The following is an 18,833-nucleotide window of genomic DNA, read 5'->3' on the forward strand; positions in this document are numbered from 1 at the left end:
GCTCACTAGATTGGAGTAACTCTGTAATATAGCCTTGTCCTAAAGCGTTATTGGATTAGGGTCCAAGGGTCAACAGGAGGCTCTTCACTGGCTATAGCGGTTCTGGAAGTGACTGCAGGAGCTGAGCTTGTTAGTTCTTATGAGCATTGCTCCAGCATTTTTTACTTCCTACAAACTAAACAGACTTGCCATAGCAAACATCTCATATGGGGCAATGGTGACAGTCACAAACTGTATTCTGCAAATATTCTCTAGCCTTACTGTAAATTTCCCTTGCAATAGCAAGAAATCTAGAGACAGCCGCATACCAAGGGTCTGGCAATTTCCTACTGATGTGTGCTATTGAATAAAACTATTCAACACCCAGAAAAGTCTATCAAGGTAAAAAAAAAGGTGATATTCTCTTTGTTTCTCACTTTTCAATCTCAGGTACCTAGAAGTATTAGGTTTTGTTAAAAAGGCTCTGCTTTGAACACTCTGCTTCCAAATACTCTCCCCACTTGAGAGAGCAATGTATGAATACGACACATCAAAAGGGTTTATGACTTACAGCATTTCTTAAACACCTCTTCTTCCCTGGTCAGGCAAGGTCCATTCTCTCCCTAATTTTTCACAGTCATCTCTTATTTCTGACCTATAGTTCTCCTGTCTCTTTTTACAGTATTGCCCAGAGCGGGTAACATTACTTCATGCAAATTTTACTTCCCTTATCATTCTTAGAAATCTTTTTTATCTGCAGCATACATTCACAGGAGGAGGTATGGCAGCCTTTTCAGAGCTATCTGTTGGCACACCCATTCTTTTACATTGCTTCCATTCAGCCCTGTTATTAAAATAGTTGCAATTTTGGAGAGCAGAAGGGTGACTAGCTCAGCAAGTCAATATATTTTCAGCAACACAAGTCCAACAATAATGCCCTACAAGTGTAAAAAATAACTTCATGTACTATATACAGGAAAATAAAATCCCTGTCCTTTTGTCTGTAAGAGCATCTCTTCAGACCTGGATTAACTTTGTCCTGATTTCCATGTAGGTAAGTCTCCCACTAGGCTGGTACAAAAAGCATCTTTCCAGTTCCCACTCCTGAGCTAGGGTTTTCGGCAGGAGTCTCCCTGCTCACTAGATTTCTCCCTTTTCATTTAAGCACCTCCCCAGGCTGCCATCTGAGACAGGGGATAATCCCAACTCTCCTGGAGGGCCAATCCTATGACTTAGCTATCAAATAAAACACATTTTCTGAGTTATTTTGTCCCTAACGCTGTCAAAGTTGGTTAGATAAGTGCTTACATGTATCATACACGTTAACATCCCTCCCGTGTCACTGGTACCAGGCCAGACAGAAGGCCCCTCACTTATAAAACTGTAATCTCTTGCTTGCTAATTTTTGAAATCCTGGTCCAGAGCACACTGAAGTCTTTTATGGGCTGACATGGATTTAGAATCAAGCTGACCTTGTATGAAGCAAACTGTATACGCGCACCTGCCACACTGAGCTTGCCGAGTGAACTGCTTTCAATTTAACTTCTGCTGTACGTTATTAACGTGGCACAGTTATTAGCATTTAAATCACCTTTTCCTTGTCATTTCTATCTTTAGTTTTCCCTTCCCCCTGCTGAGTACGATTTATAGAAGATTGACTTAGTAGGAAAGTATGTAGTTGTTAGACAAGGATGGAATTGCATTTTAGTATCATTGCTTATTTCAATTTAAAGGACTAGGAAGTAAAATGAGATTAACACAACCATGACAAACATATGATTAGTGTTAGCTATTTTTTCCCACTGTAATACTTTTCCTTTCATTTTCTTCTTTACAAAGGGGTGAAAGTACCTACTAATTTTCTGGTATCTTTGCTTAAGGAACATTGGAGCAACTGCCTATTCTGCTTAGAAAACAAGAGCTTCTCAGCAAAACTGAGTGACTTAGGACAAGGATAAAAGCTATTTGAGATGCAATATTTACTGTGGCTGCCCAGCTTAACACTCGTGAATAAGTATTAGTGTATACCGTCCTACTAAAAATGTAACGATAGGCCCTATATAGTGCAGCCTGACACAAGACCAGGGCCTTACCTGTCATAAATACCGAAACGAGAGAGCAGCGAGTTCCCCACACCACAGTGCTATGGCAAACAAGCACCCTGGGTGGAAAGCTCAGGCAAAGGAGGAGTGGGTACGTCAAGCACAAAACACGTTTTCAGTGCAAACGCAGCAAGCGGGGATGAGGAGGATGAAGCAGGAGGGCTGCATGTAAGGGAGACTGACGGCGAGTCAGGGGACACCGGGCTATTTTCTTGGTGCCCAAGACAGGGGACAGCCTTAGGTCACCAACACCGCTAGGGAATTTCAGCAGGGCTGAAGTGCACAGATCTGTTCACGGCTGAAGTGGGGTGGCAGGAGCTCCTCTTGCTGCGCTCCCATCTTTCCAGGCTTCTGCCCTGTGCCCATCACCGCGGACTCCCGGCTCACAAAACACCGGCGGAGGAAGGGGCGCAGCCAGAGGCTCACCTGCCCGGAGCCCCGCCAGGAAGCCGCCCCCTCACCGAGGGGATGAGGAGCGGCTTCCCCGCCGGGCTGCCGCCCTCCTCCCGGGATGCCGCGGCGGGGGCTGCCGGCGGCAGGGCGGGGGGGGCCGAGCCGCTGCGGCAGCGGCAGCGCCGCCGGGCGGGGCGGGGGGGGGGGGCCGCGGTGCCCCTCGGCAGCGGGCGGCGGCGGAGGGGCCTCCCTCCCCGCGCCCCGCTCCAGCACGCCGGGTCCCCGGGCTGAGCCGGCCGCCGCCTCCGGGCTTGCCGGCTCCGCCGCCGAGCTGCGCTGCACTGCGCTAGGGGCTGCTGCACCTGAGCAGCCGTGTCAGCCGGGGGAATAAACCAAAACCAACCCCCGCCAAACGCATTATGTAATTTCGGATTATATAATCCTGAAATACAAGGGGGAAAAAAAAAACCAAAAACAACCCAAAATCCGCCGTCCTCCCCGTGCATCTAGCGGGGGTGCGGAGCTGCCCGTGCGCTCGCTCCGCCGCCGGGTCACGCACGGCGGCACCGGCCGCCCGCCGTCCCCGCCCGCCCCGATGCGCCGGGGGAAGACGGCGGGGCCCGGCCCGCCTCTCCTTCCTCTCCCCGCGGAGGCGCCGAGCCCCGCCGGCACGGCCCTGCGGGAGGTCGGGCGGGCGGGGGTCGCCCCCGGGGGAGGCGCTGCCTTACCTGCTCCCCGAAGTCGATGGCGATGTTGGTGATGCCGAGAGGGACCAGGAACCGGATCAGGGGCCAGTAGTTAGTGAGCGCTGGAAATTTCACCATAGTCCCAGCTGCGCGGTGACCCCCAGCGCATCTGCCGCGGCAGGAGTCGGTGCGGGAGGACGGCGGGGGGGAAGGATGAAAGGGCAAAGGAGGAGGGTGCGTGCGTGTCCCTGTGCGTGTGTGCGAGCGGGGGGGAGGGGGGGGATAAGGGCGAGGGAGAGGAGCAGCAGAGCCCCCTAAAAATAAAGCAGCCCGGGGAGCGGGCGGGGGGCCGGTCCCTCCCTGCCCGGCGCGGCGCGGCTCGGCCCTGGCGGGTGCTGGCTGGGCGGCGGGGCGCGCTGTGCTGCCGCCTTAGCAGGAGACCCGAGAGATCAAGTCCATCCCCGCCGCCCTCCTCCCACACAACAATGATCCGCCGCTGCCGCCGCCGCCGCCGCTGCCGGAGAAAAAAAGAGGAGGGACACCGCCGCCAGCCACTCGTGCGGGCAGCGCTGCCATCCTCGGGGCGCGGGGGCCAGGGGAAGGGCCGGGCCGGGGCCTCCCCCCCGCGCCTGACGCTCGCCGGCGGCGGGGCGACGGCCGCGGCGCCGCGCAGGAAAACGCCGCCCTCCTCCTCCCCGCCGCCGCCGCCGCCGCCGCGGGGCCGGTGCAGGCCGCGGGGCCGCGGTGCGGGTCCGGGCGCCGCCTCCGCTGCCGGCGGAGGTCCCTGTGCGGGTCGGCGAGGCGCGGTGCGGGGCCGGCGGCGGTGCGAGGCCGGCGGCGGTGCGGCGGGGCCCAGCCGCTGGGCGCCGCTCCCCGGCGCGGGCTGCCGGAGCACGTGGGTTTGACACACGCTCGGCAGACGGGCCGGCTGGCGGCGGCGGCGGCGGCGGCGGCGGGGGAAAGAGCGGCACCGAGCGGCTCCTCCTGACGCCGGAGCGGCCGCGCTGCGCTCCCCGCCCCGGGGCCGAGGGGCAGCGGCCGGGCCGAGCCGGGCACCTGTCCGAACCGCCCCCCCCCCCCCCCCCCCGGGTGCCGCTGGGCGCCGTGGGGTTCCCGCCGTCTGCGTGACCCTCGCCCTCCTCATGCAGCCGGGGGCGGAGGAAGGCTTTTCCTGGCGGTGGGCTTCGGGCGTCGTGCAGGGGCACTTGTGGAGCTCCAGGGAGGGTGGGGGTCCCTAACGAGGCGTTCACCAAGATGTCTGACCCACGGCTTTTCTTCTGGTCAAACACCTGAAATAAAATAAATAAATGAATGAATAAATGGTGAACGTTTGCCAATGCAGCGTCTTCGTTTTCCAAAGTCTCTGCCCGAGCCCTGGACAAGGGAATGTGTTTGTGGCCCCAAGGCAGCTTGCAGGAGGGTCCTCGCTGGCTGGGAGCACAGGTTGCTTTCTGACCCACGGCCTTGACAAACGGCGAGGGTCTCTCAGCGTAAGGGGTGGGGGAAAGAGGAGAAAGCAACCCCCTTCTGAACGCATTGTGGAAGTTTCTCAGCGTTTTCTAATTCACAGGGGGGCTTCAGGGTTTCATTGTAATTGAGTGTCTCTGGGGTATTTAGGCTTGTGGTGTCACCTTCACCTTGCCACCTTCAAGGAGGGCTGGCAAATAGGCAAATATTTTGGGAAGGTGGAAGCCCTGTGAGGAATCAGATAGCTGTATCTGATCCTCCAGAGGACCGGTAGCCAGCAGAGGAGTGGTGGACAGCCTTCCTCACCCAAAGACTCCTGCACTAAAATGTTCCTGTGACCAAGAGCCATTCCACATATTTTGGAGAGTCAACAGGAGGTGAGCTCTGAAAATCCTTGACAGGCAGATGACAGGCTGTGGGGTGGGGTTGGAGTGGGAGAGCCCCTGGCTCCCGAGGTGACTCGGCAGTCAGCCCCAGCTGTCACTGGAGGTTTTTCCCCTCCGACCACTGGACTTTGTCTCACCTAGCAGCCGTTAAGCTGGTACAGCATTCCTCATGGGCACACAGGAGCAAACTCAAACGCTTATGAGAGTGCAAACCTGCCTTCATCCTGTAGATCACTTAAAATGCCATGGGCGTGGTGTCCTGGGGATGATGGAGCAGAGCAGTGCAAAGCAGGAGAGGACAATAAACTGAGAAGAGGGAAGCAGGAGTGGTTTGTGATTGCATAAGAAGTGGTCTTTGAATTAACAGCACCAAATCTTCATCATCCTAAGGAAGATCTAATCATCTGCAGATGGACCAGTGGTTGGTCCATCGGACAGCTTCAAACCACGTCCGCGATGGGGAACATTCGGTCTTCAACCAGCCAGACTGAAGTTGGACTGAAGCAGAAACTCTCATGTAGATGCAGGGGCCTTACGCCAGCTGCCTTGTTTTACTTGTTTGCTTGCATTGAGCTGAATTACCTGCCAATTTAGACATAACCTGTGTGTACGCTTATGTGTAAGGTGTAGAACATCTGCGTAGTAGGTCCTTTTTTTTGAAGCAAGTCTCATGGCTTTTGAAGACAAGGCTGGATATATTTCAAAGTGTTAATTCAATATTAAATTCTGTCTTCCTGAGATTGTATTTGGTTTTAGATAACTGTATTGCCAGTAACTAATTTCTTCCTGACAGGACTAGATTTTATTGGGAGTGAGGTCATTCCTCCTTGCCATGGGTCTAAGAACAACTTGTAGCTGAAATTATGGAAGAATATTGTTTACAGCTCCGTATTTTTACATATTTTCTTGGTGAAGTGTCCCTATTTTGTTTCAGTTTAGAGGGATTTTTTTTTTAAGGGAAAGAAACCTTTAGTGCTGTTCCTGAGTCAGAGAAAAGTAAAAGGGAAGCCCCAAAGCCACTTGTAAATATATGATTTTAACTTTCTATTTGAAATTTTCAGGTGAGCTGGTGTTTGAGGACTACCTCCTTCATTCCTGGCAAAAAGAAGCCACCACAAAATTAAAGCTTCCTGAATCAAAACATTTGGACACTGAGTGTGTGGCTCACAGTCCTAACTGTAAAGCATACATAGTGATTAATTACTTTGTCACAAAATGATGTTCAGTCCTGGAAATACTGAGACACCTGAGTAGTTTAATGGAGTATAAGGGAAGCATATCCATTTGGGGGTTTGTTATGTGTTCATAAGGTAGTTGATACTTTTTAACTCCAGATAATGAATCAGGCCCCTTACCTCTGTAACTAATTTCCATCTGATCTGTCGCTTGAGAGCTCTGATTAACTTTTTATCTTCCTGCTGCCCAAAGCAATAGTACAGTTTTATTTTAAGAGTAGTTTACATTTTACTTGCTTAACATGTACTGGAATGTCCTGGGCAAATGTTAACCTAGCTGATGCTCTCTTGAGTCCCGTATATTAAAATCATTAAACTTATTTAATAAACTGTTAGGCTGTGTCTTAGGTTTGTCTGTCTGCTTCCCATTCATGTCTTTTGTTTATGGCATGAATGTAGTTCTTGTGTGCTTCTCTTTTCAGCCCAGGTCATATTTGCTCCTCAAATTCATTACAGAAACAAAATTGTGTTTGGAACCAAAGAACAAGGATGGTTTCTCACATCTTGAAGTCAGTAGTTTGCTCAGCTGATGAGCTGAGGAAATAGGTCATTTTAGCTGTCTTGGGCAAAAAGCAGTGATTAGTAATCATTTCCTTTTTAGCATATTTTCTGTTACACTACATTTCTTACTCATATACCAAACACTATCTGTTTGTTTAACGGAATAAAAAAGACACAGAGAGGACAGCAGGAAATAATTAGCCATAATCTCTCTGCTTTTGATAGAAAAATGATCTGGTCTAGGAGTATCTCGAATCGAGGCATCTCGCTGGAGAAGTCCATATGAATAAAGTACAGTGCTGTAATGTGTTACAGTATAAATGATGAAACTATCAGAAAATTCCCTTGTGCCTAGTAACAAAATGCATCTGTAATTGCTGCTTAAGCAACATAGGCAAAGTCTGAAGGTGTCCCCAGTAACAGATCATATCAGGGCAGTTCATGTTAGCTTTACTTATGCAGTCAGAAATCCAACATGCAAATCAGCACATGAGCTTTAACATGTGTTAGAGTCCCAGTCCTTTCCTGAACTTAAAGGAGGCCCCTCACCACAACTACACGATGGGAATCTTGAGAGGACCCTGCTGTCGTATTGCCTGGCTTCAGAAAGATGCCTCTGTTTCCTTGTTGAGGCTACTGCTAATTACCTACTAGAGAAAACGGGTCTTGTTTTTTTTTTTTTTTTAAATCACTGTGCTTGGTCTTTCTATCCCAAGTTGGCTATTGAGCTGTCACCCCTGCTTTTTGGAGCTACTGGCTCTCTTCCAAACCGTATCTTCTACCTAGGATTTTTTTTTTTTTTCTTATAGTCTAGTGATTGGGAAGCACTCATTGTATAAGGAATTCAAACTAGTGGATAACAAAATCTGTGAGCCAGTCATTCTGTAAGAGGACAGGTGAACTGGGTTTCCAAGCCTACAGGATGGCCAATAATTCTGGTCTCTGAATGGCCTTGGGCTGGGAGAGAGCAAATGACAACTGTGTTTTCCTGTCTGCTATCTGAAAAAGTAGAAGGACATCTTCACAGTCATATTCTGCTTCTATTTTGAGTTATTCCTCCCCCCTGCAACAGCTGCCTCTTGCAGACATAACTTTTAAGTTGGAATGGAGTCTGATGTGTATTTCCAGCTCTTTATACAACAATAATTAAAAAATAAGATTGTAATTTGAAAATGTTGTCAAACTATGACTGAATGTTACTGCAGCAATGCTCAGAAAGTGGGTCTTGTGCACTTAGTGGAAAAATACTCATTCCTATTTAATATTAAGGAATAAAAAGCAAAAATCATCTACCCACTAATTTTTGAAATAGAGGACTGGGCAGGCACAAAGCTCGGTTTTAAGGAAACTACATGACCCAGCTGAAGGTGCCCTTCTTCGCCTGGGACCCCAGTTCTGCAGAAAGCCTGTTCCTAGGAAAAATGTACGCTCAGCCTCTTCTTTTCCTGCAGGACAAAGGAGAGCTGTACGCACAACATTTTCTCTTCCTAGGTGTAAACTAAGCCTATGTCACTGCAATCACTGTGAGTTGTGCAGAAAGCCTTCATCTCAAAGGGTTGGCAGAACTCGCCTTGTCTTACTCCTCATGCATCAGCCTTAAGATCAAGGGGCACTATGTTCTTGGGCTGTGTGCCTGGCCATGACTTCTAGGCTATTGCAGTTCATAACTGGAAAGACTACAGAAATGCTGCAGGAAAAGTCTGTATATTTATATAACATTTTATTCTGTGAATGGGTAGAGCTGAATTGAAAGATCAGAAAACAGCCAAAGGAATCGGGGTTGTCAGTCAAAGTGTCCGACTAATCCAATTCCAATTTAGCCGCAGCTTTGTGTGAAGAATAGAAATGGTCTTTACAATCAGCCTATGTCCCCTCCCTAAGGCCAGTCTGCTCCGGCCACAGCTGGCTTGTCAAGTTAGATGATAAGGACAGTGCCCCTGCAGGAATCCTGTGTCTTTCTTTTTTGGCTGGCACAAGTGCACTGGCAGCTTCAGGCAGAGCTGTTTCCCAGCTGATGAAGCAGGAGAAGCTTCCTATTAATGCATAACAGACCAAGATAAAAAGAATGTTGGGTTTCAGTGGCACAAGGAGACCCAGGTCACTCAGAAGTGCCTGACTCATTTTTCAGGTGAGAATCAAAGTGCTGTCTCCGGTCACCTGCAGCAGGGGACCAGTCCAGAACATACCTTCTCTCACAGGGCATCTGGGAGCATTGGCTCTTTGCCCCCTGTCCTCACAACGGTGTCTGCTCCACTGCTCACTCAAGCTCATGGCCTGGGGTAATCCCAGCTGTATGCATGATTTGTGGTCCTGGACTTAATAGCCTTATTTGTCTTTTGGGCTTGTGTTCCGAGTCTGAAACCGTATCTTCTGCTTCTGAGGCGACCTGGGGCATGTGACTCTGCATCAGCTCCGAAATGAGGGAGCTGGCGGGAGCAGCTGGTCTCAAGCTGCAGGCTGCCGGCGGGGATAGGTAGTGATGCCCAACTGCGGCTCTACTCACTAAGGCGACGCTGTGCCATTTCTTAGCAGATTAATCCCAACAGCTCCTTCCTCAGTGTTGGAGTTGCATAAATGTGAATACTGCATTGCAAGAGGCTAACTGGACCAGGTTCTGCCCGAGTTAAAGATTTCTCTCTTTCAAGTGCTTGTAGTGTGGCATCTGCGATCCTGAGGGACTTGAGTGCTTACGAACCTTGTGTGCTACAGAGGGGGTTGCATTGTCCTCACATCAGGCCTGAGGCTCCGGCATTGTTTCATGATCAGAAGGAGAGAAGTTTTCTCATCATCAAAGCAAACATATACAAATGTTGCGTTTGCTCAGCATGGGAGAAATCTTTGGATTTTAGACTTAGAAGTCTTTAAACATAGGGGTTTTCTGTGTTGTGTGTAGGGTTTACCCCCCCCAATTTCTAAATTCCAGTTTATTTAATGATTACAACATATGCATTCAAACATCTTGAAAGAAATGCAAGTAATAATTTAAAATATTTTCCAGAACTTATTTCTAGTTAATAAATTAAAATGTATTTATATGCTTAATAAGCTTTGATTTGCCTGGAATTCAGAATCCATTTTTTTATGTACATTTGGCATCTTTGCTCCAAGCATTAGGACATACTAGGACTTTCTGCAGCGTGTTTGCTTCTCACTAAAACATACATGTAATATCACTTGCTGTGCTATATATGAAATGTAATAAGCACACAACCTTACCAATAATGTAAGGTTGCAAAGGTCAATCTTTATGGCTTTGTGTATCATTGAAGCAGTAATCAATACTGGAGTTTAGCTGTCTGTGGAGATTATTGGTGTAGTTGAACACCATTTAACTAAAACTTGTAGGATGTGGTGGTGAATTTGTGCCCAAACTCTCATATTCTATGTCCTTTTATGACGTTGAGCTCAGTAATTAGATTAATTGTTGAGAATATCTTTAAATGTTTCGGAAATATGCATTTATAAGCTTGTGATATTTCACCCTCTCCAGTTTTCTTTAGAAGGGAGTCAGTCTGTCCTAAATATATGTCTTGCCAAATATGGCTTCTGTGTTATTGCAGCAATCATAAAAATAGCGTCTGTACAGCACCTATAGTAATGAGTAATTTAATGTATTTGTGAAAAGATAGTAATATGCAAATGCATAAGCATTATTTATTAGTGCTTGGATGACTGAAAATGCTATAGTATATGCATGCCTAAAGCCAGCATTCCCAGAGTACTCTAGAACTTAAAAGCAGTAGTAAGTTTTATCTTTAAAATGTACAGTACTGCTCTTTGACATCTTAAGACACTGCTACTGTCTGGCCATCTAACTATAATGTTTGATAAAATTTGCTTATTTTAGAGAAATGAGATTTTGTTCCTAACTTCTTTTTACCCACTGGGAGCTTTTAAGAAATATATGCTTTTTAGAATGAGCATTCTGTACTTTTATGATAAGAATGTTATTCAAGAGGATACAAGGAAATGTTAAGATGCCAGGGCAGCCAATTTATGAAACTATACAAAACCACTTTTCAACACTTCCCTTGCCCTTGATGCCTGCCAGACCCAAAGTGCTTTAGAAATCTGAGTTGTCCTCGTGATATATGCTGCAATACCAGAAATACCAAGGGCAAGAAATGCCCCTATTTTACAGATGGGCAAAACAGAGGGAAACGAATGGCTTGTGGGGGTTAGGCAGGGGGACATGTATCCCAGACCTGTAACTGACCCTTTTGCATCTTCTGATTTATTCAAGTTTTTCTGCTGAACCTAAATGAAGAAAAAAAAAAAAAGAATTGGTTCACAGACAGGGAGTCTAATCTGTCTAGTTAGTTTATAAGTATTTAGAGAACAAGCAGAACTTTAAAGCCAAGTATAGTCTGTTATTTGTGTGTGGATAATGTCCTTATCCAAGGTCTCAGACATTTATTGTTCTTTTATAGATAAAGTTGTATCATTGTCTTCTCTTACAAAGAACTAAAAGAAGAAGAAAAGAACCAAAAGAAGAAGAAAAGAACCAGCTTCATCTGAAAGTTGAAAATATTTCCTCCAAGGCCTGGATATTTTTGATTCTTAAGAAAAAAAAAGCAGCCTGTGTAATTGATAGAAGAATGTAAGCTGCTCTCACAACCTAATTGGTATCTTACATGACTTTTCAAAATGCTTACCCCTGAAAAATGGATTGGCCCTTGATCATCGCTCTCTGTCCCTGCAAGATCTTAATCTCTTGTAATAAGGGAAGGATAGATACTGGATAACTGAAGGAAGTCTGTTCAATTTTCATTCCCTGGTTAGAGAGACAAAGTCAATGTTGACCTATCCAAACGAAGGCAGTTGGTGGATTGATGAAAAATAAATGGTAAAAATCTAAAAGCAATTCAACTCCAGCAATCCAAACATTTCTCTTTTTATACTATTTATAACTACCCAAAAAGGCAGGATGGTCAAGTCCTCTGAAAAAGGAAGTAGTGATGGAAAGATGAAAGAGAATTCAATTTGCATGAGCCTTTAATATTGGAATTGCCTAGTAGCCGATAAAGTTCAGCAGAAGATCTCTCAGTGATAAATTTCGTTATTTTGATCAAATGCATTCCCACATATAAAGGTGAGTTTGAGATCTAAAAAAATCCCAAGTACTTCCTTGCACTTACATTCAAATCTAGTATGAGAGCACCTGTAAACCTGTTAAAGGAGTGTAGAGATCTTCTTTTATTTCATGAAGGATGCTGAATGACATAACTATTGGCATTTTTCCTTCTCCCAGAATTTTTGCTGTCATTTTTTTTTCTAGTTTCAAAACAGTATTATGAAGGGACAGAAGAGACTAGGCACAGTACTGGCTGTCATTTGCATGTGGACATGAAATATCTTAGGTGAGATTCTCTCAAAATCCCCCCATTTTTCCTTCTGGAGATTTCATTAACAGGATTCACATGCTTTCTAGGACATGGAAAACTAAATGTTTTGAGTTAGATTATAATTTTTCAATTGTTTGCTTATTTTTCGGGTGCAGTGCAATCAGTTTGCTAATCCCCTCAGACTCCAGATTTATACCTATTGTCTAAACCAGGTGTATTTGTATCTGGATATAGTCAAAGAATTGTTTCTTCCATGAGGGTAGAATGAGACTCTTATTAGCTGAACCACATTGTGCTAAGATAAGCCTGAAAAAAGAGCACTATGGCATAGTCTTTTCTGCCTATGGGAATTCAGATTAACATGTTAGTATCTTAAATTGCAAGAAAGATCTGTCATATCCAATGGAATAAAACAGAATTGATCTACTCAGTTACTACTGAAAGTAAAAATTGTACGCTGAATGGATTCCTTACTAAAACTGTCTAACAAGCATGTTGTCTCAGTTGGTGATGAACCACAAGGAATTTGGTGTAGACAAGCTCCAGACCCGCCAATGTATTCAGCAGTTGATCACCACATTTTCCTTTCCTTTCTAGAAAAGAGCCTTCCAGCAGTACGTAAATACTTTGAGAAGAACTGCATTAGACCTGGGGCAGTCTTGAACAAAGACTGATTTGATGAATAAAATCCCGTAGTGGTAATCAGTCTCCCTCACATCCAAAACACATCACAGTTGCTGTTTAAAATGACACCATATGATGTAAACTCTGTGAATCAGAGCTCCTCCAACCAGAATTAACAAGTTTGAGCTGCCAAGGCCTAGTCTAGAAGAGGGTGGTTCAAGTTGCCCTAGCCCCGCAGGTATGAGGGAGGAAGAAAGAGGGGGAGACCTGTTATCCCATTTTGGTCATGCACTGCTCTTTCTGACATCTCAGCATCTTTTAGCAGACTGGACAGGGCTTTCACCTGTGAAAGTGAAGCACTGATTTTCCTCCATCCTCCATCCAGCAGCCATGCTCTGGATTGGTGTGAAAAGCGGGCAAAAGGAGGCAATAGAGAAACCACATGTGTCAGGGTGGGTTTGGTGTGTTTGGGAAACCCTTGAGATGGAAAGGGGCTGGAGCTGGCCCTCTCTTGCAGCTTGGCAGCTGGATCAAGCTGGCCAGATGCATCCCACCTTGCGACACCGCAGGGCTGCATAGAGAGCAAGCGCTCTGCTCTGGGTGCAGGGGAATGGGGATCTGCTGGAAGTGGCGGGGGGAGCACGAGGGAGTCAATACGAGCCTCGCACTTAGAGCAGGGCTTGTTGGGTCCGTGGCAATGACAGCAGAGGGCTAACCTCATCTTCTGCCTGTGCGGGTGGAGCTCGGTGGTGAAAGCAGCCTGTGCTGTGCTTTGTTGCTTCTGCTTTAGGAGGTATTGGTCTAATGGGCTGTGAATTTATGGCATGACACCAGGGTAAATCTTTGATTTTCCCCAAAGGCTCTGTCCTTTACTGGATGTAACGGCATTGCCTCTCAGGATCTGGGAGCTGAACCTGAGTAGGTGATGAGGCTTAAGGCCTGAAACCTGGCAGAGCAGGGGAGCAGCAGCATCTCACAGGGATATAGGGGAAGACAGTCATTTGTGGGCATTTGTCCAAGAACATTTAAAGCATCTGCAGTGAGTCAGGCTTGCTTTAGTGGTGGGTAATGGCTTGGGACTTTGCTGTTTAAGATCAGCCCTGCTGAGAAAAATAGATGTAAATTTGCTGAAGGAAGGTGTGGTGCTCTCTGTAGTCTGCAGTTTAAAATGGTAGAGCTTTGTTGGTCATGGGAAGGTTTTTTTCCTTGTTTGTTAAAGGACAGGAAAAGACTCCATGTAAAAGGTTACCCGTTTTGAAATACAGATTCTGTGAGGATCATATCTGCCCTCAATCTCTTGATGAAAGAGCTGTACAGCACTGCAGCGGTTGCTGTAACAAATAGCCAGCAGTGAATGCAGTTAGCAAGGATGGCTGTTGATGAGTATAGGTAGCAGACATCCCAGGCACTGCGGTTTAGCATCTGAATCGTACGGAGGCCTCTCTTCCCAGATGGATTAGACAGTGCAATCCTCAAAACCAAATATCCATCAAAGGCAACAGATTTACTTCCCTTCACCTGAGATCTGCTGAGTCCAATCTCCTTCAGCATGGTCCCACCAGAAGGGGGAATACCTTTCTAGCTACTCACTGTGGACAGGGGCAGACTAGGTCAGGACTTTTGCCAATGTACTGTGAAGGATGTCAGTCTTACCTGCTGTTATTTTTTCAGGTTTTTCCAAGTTTGTGTTTTCCCAGTAAAGTCTGGTTTTCTTGCAAGCAGGAAGCTATTTGTCATTTTTGAATGACCAGACAATAAAATTTGGGTTATCAGATGCTCTTTCTTACAATCCCCAAATGCCTAACTGCTGATCCTTGGAGAACTTGGAAGATTTTCCAAGACTTTTTCTCCTCTGGCAAAAATTAGTTGAAGGTGGTGAGATGGCTTAAAGAGTGTCAGGCAAGGACAAATGGATGGACTGGCAAACAGCAGAGTGGCAGACTCCCTCATGTGCTTAGGAAACACCGATTCATGCTAAATATGACCTGTAACAACTGTGCCTTGAGCCTGAAAGTTTCATTGGTCAATAAAACAGAAAAAAAAAGATGAAGTGTCTATTTTTTTCATTTTTATCAGATATTTTATGTCTACTTGTTAACTTATACAAAAGCCATTGGAAAATTTAAATTAGGTTTTTATAAAGGTGTAATGGATCCCTATGACCTATTAGTGCAGATAAAAGGCATATAGGAAAAAAAACCCATGAACATTGTTTGGCTTACATGAAGCTCTGGGAATACAAAGTTAGAATCAGTGCTATTGGCCTAAAGATTAATCTCACTGTTAAGTTTAAGCATTCTTTGATTCACAGCATGCCAACTGCCCAAACAATTTCTTTTAACTCAGGTAGTGGAAGATGTTACAAATACTGTGAGGTAATTTGCCAGCCCCAGGTTCCTGCCATGGGATCTTCCAGCTCTGGGCTGAGCTCCTGGGGGTTCAAATATCCTTTGGACAAAGTGACAAGGTTCTATTACGTGCACTGAGCTGAAACTGCGTGAATAAAGCACAGTCTTTAATGTTGCAGAGAGCTGTGCTTATGTATTTTCACAAATTTAGTTGAATCTTAATTATTTATATAGCTCCAGAATGTAAAGTGATTAGTTTTTGCAAAAATAATTGCTCTTGTAGCGTGAGAGCGAACACATCGTTGTGCTGCTAGGAAGTCCCTGTGACAAAATAAGACCTGTCACCAAGAAGCCAGCAATTGCTGCTTGTTTCCGCTGGGGGGTATCTTAGTTTTTATACTCACCTTCTAAGTTTTAACATAGAAAAATCACTCTTTTTATCTTATTTTATCATGCATTTTTATAATGCATGCGACATTGTAATTATTCACTTAATAGTTACCATGCTACAGTCACTTCTGTGTGTGTGAATGAGCATGTGTGGAGAAAAGCAATGCAGTGCCGTGGGATTCCTCTGTCACCGTGTGTTAGTGTCCTGCTGCTGGTGGGTTCTGTGGCTTCAGTGGGAGGCAGGCTGAGCACAGTGAGTGTTTCTTCTGGTGCTATTTGCATAGATTTTCTAGGCTTTGAGCATTTCTCCTGGGCATGAAAATAAGGACTAAACTGGGCAAGGGGTGTTCTGCACTATGAAACAGCAGTTGCTTGCTATGTTTGATAACTCTAGAGTGACAGAAAAATCCCTCTGGTAGCTTTGTGCTGAGCTTTTAGGTTGATGAGAAGGAGTTATGTGCAATGTTAAATTTGGGCTGATCACTTGCTCATAGTGGTCAGATGTCCAGAATCTGCTTTCGGATTCTGGCTGATGATATGGTTCAGTGCAAACTAGTTTAGCTATTGTGAAGAAAATCCGTAATTATGAAGCTTTGGTATTTGTGTGTATATAGGTAATTCTCAGACAGACTTGCTGCTTGATTGTGGAACTTGCCTTTTGAGGACAGATCAAATATTAAACTTTTAAAATGATTGATCCTGAACTGTTTATGTACAGAACACATTACCACTGAGGTCATTGGGGTTACAGGTATACAAGTGCTCTGAAGAGACAGAGTTAAGATATATTTTCTGAGTTTTTGCTTCGTACAGCCCTCCTTACCACCCTAACTAAATCATTCTTCAGAAATGGATCTTTATTTTGTCATTCTATCAAGCAGTATTTTTGTAAAAAACTAACATGTATTTAAGATTTCCTTTTCAAGAGCAAATCAATTGAAGCTGATAACCAGTTCTCCATTAACTGACTGTAAATTCTTGGTTTTGTTTTGAGTACAAAAGTGGTTACTAACATGTACCAAACCACTCCACCTGATGAGATTCCCACTTCTTCCGGATGTGGATGTGGAACCGGTTAGGTCATTCAGGGACACCAGATTTCATGAAAGAGCCTTTATTAATGCTCCATGTGAAACTTGACTAAATCTTTTGTATATTTTTCAATAGGTGTGACAGTTCTAGTCCTATCACAATTCATTGAACAAATCTTGATATTTCTTCCTAACATTTCGTTATCCCTCATGCACATCTTGACATCTCTGGAATGCAGGAGTAAACAAACAAAACCCAGAATATTTTATTTTTATTATTACATATGTATTGAATTGAATTCCTTCTGGTACTTCCGGTATTTAAGCAATAGCACAGATTAACTGTGGTTTCTGTTCAATTGTTAAATGACAAAATACAGATGAAGATATTTACATGTTTTCCCCTGAGGGATGCATTTGCTTTATTAACATTAAGTTAAGGTTTGATTCTGCTGTGATCAGCAGTTACCTTGATTGTGTCAGTGTTTGTGTCAGGTTATGTACCAGCATAACCAGGTACAAACTATTTTAAAATGAACTTCTCCATTATTAAATTTGTATCACGTCTAGGGCAAACTTCTTTTGTTGAAGGATAAATACGTTTGTAATTCAGTTTGCTAAAGTAGCATATGGGAAATTCTATGATAGCTGTTCTCCCACTTTGCTTGACAGTAATCTTCCAATTTTGGTTGCAACCCCGGCTATGACTGGAGGCTAGACCTCTTGTGGCTGTCTGGACCAAAGATGGTAATCTTTCCAGGATATGGGTGAACATGAGAGGGGTGGTTCTTCTAGTCCATGAAATTGTTCATTCAACCAGGAAAACACCATGGGCTGTTAAAACTGCCATGAGGACATTCACCTGGAGTTGTCCTTCAAGTGCTGAAGCTGTTCCTAATTTTTCTTCCATCTAGTTATTGCTGGCAAAGTGTCAGAAAGCACTGCATTTTTCATCCACTTTTGCAGTAAAGCAGGCAATACTTTTTGTTTAAAGGTAGTGGAGTCCAGTGGATAGGATGTAGAGGTGCTCCCCCAAAGTGGGGTCCTCTCTAGTTTCTGAGAATGGAGGTCCTTCTTCATGGTCACAAAAGTGGCCCCTAAAACTGGTGAGTTAGTGGAAACTTGGTCCGAGTGAGGTCCATAACCATTTTGTACTGTACAAAGAGGGTCCATCAGTTTGGTTACCCGCTGTTTCTCAGGGCAAGCCTGTCATGCTTCCAGAGCAAACACGTACAGGATTTGGGGAAGAATATGCAATACCCATCTCGGGTTTAATGCAGATATGTGCAATACAACCTTAGATACATGGCAAAGGGACTGAAGCAGCTAAATTCAGGTGGTAAGTGGATGAGTGCAGCCATATACTTCGCTGCCAGTTTTATTTCAGCCCGAGGTCCATCCTCCACACAGGGAGCTTCAGCCTGTCAGACATAATGTTTCTCTGCCGGCTGCAGTTTGTGCAGCAGCATTTTAGGTTTCTCATTTGACCTGTGAGGACATTAGGCTGCCTGAGAACTTCTTCAGGGGGACCACCCCTGTGGGAGTGGGTCAGTGGCAGCCCTCCCCCAGTCACCCACCGGGCACACAGGCACCTGGTTGTAGTTCGGCAGGTCCCGTGTTACAATGTGGCATCCGCTGAGAGTCATTTATTTATTTCATATCTCAGAATAAGTGAAAATATTAATTTTTCTGGGTGCAGTGTGGAATGTAATGTGTTCATTAGTGATGGACAGCTCGCGGCTGCGCTGGCCCAGAGTCTGGGGAGCCAACCCTCCAGGACGGGCCCCGGCACAGGACTCTCCCTTTGACACTGCTTTATCAAAGGTAGATAATCTGAGATTCGCTAGTTACTGGACATGCTTTGTGAATATCAATTAATTGAATAGAGATTTAAATGTGATGCTCACTTCCACACTCTAAGCAGAAACAGTTCTTATTAATCAATACACCAGTGTGCTGTTTTACCTAGAAAGGAAGCAAGGATTTGCTGCCTGCGTGCTTTATGCATAAGAATACCACTTCTGGGATCCCATGAGCCTGCGTCAGCAGGCGTCTGGGAGCTAGAGAAGCCTTGCAGTTAAGCAGATTAACAGTGATTTCTTTTCTTTAGTCTGGCAGCAGGTGTCTGTAACTGACCCTGTGCTTTGCAAAATGATACTTCATTTAATAAATGTGCTGTCAAAGTTAATTAGTTACATTTTATTTTTCAATTCACCTCCATGATGACATCCTGCCAGTAGTGAAAAGTGCTCAAAAAAAAGATTGTTTGTGCTCTAGCTGGTGGATTTTATGAACATATGCGAATGAACTTTTGGAAAAGGAATATGAAGGCTTTATGTTTGATTT

At 45.3% G+C, this 18,833-nt stretch overlaps 1 protein-coding gene across 1 annotated transcript in view; it reads right to left on the reverse strand.

Moving 5' to 3' along the window:
* The window catches only part of ANKH (ANKH inorganic pyrophosphate transport regulator), a 105,580-nt gene extending 101,801 nt beyond the window's left edge, over positions 1 to 3,779 (reverse strand). The window contains exon 1 of the mRNA XM_050890694.1: positions 3,203 to 3,779. Within this exon, the coding sequence (XP_050746651.1) occupies positions 3,203 to 3,298 (96 nt within the window). The 5' untranslated portion in view covers positions 3,299 to 3,779. The remainder of the gene's footprint in view (positions 1 to 3,202) is intronic.
* Positions 3,780 to 18,833: the final 15,054 nt, after the last annotated feature.

This window comes from Gymnogyps californianus, chromosome 2, assembly GCF_018139145.2.
Source record: "Gymnogyps californianus isolate 813 chromosome 2, ASM1813914v2, whole genome shotgun sequence".
In the NCBI taxonomy this organism is placed as follows: Eukaryota; Metazoa; Chordata; class Aves; order Accipitriformes; family Cathartidae; genus Gymnogyps; species Gymnogyps californianus.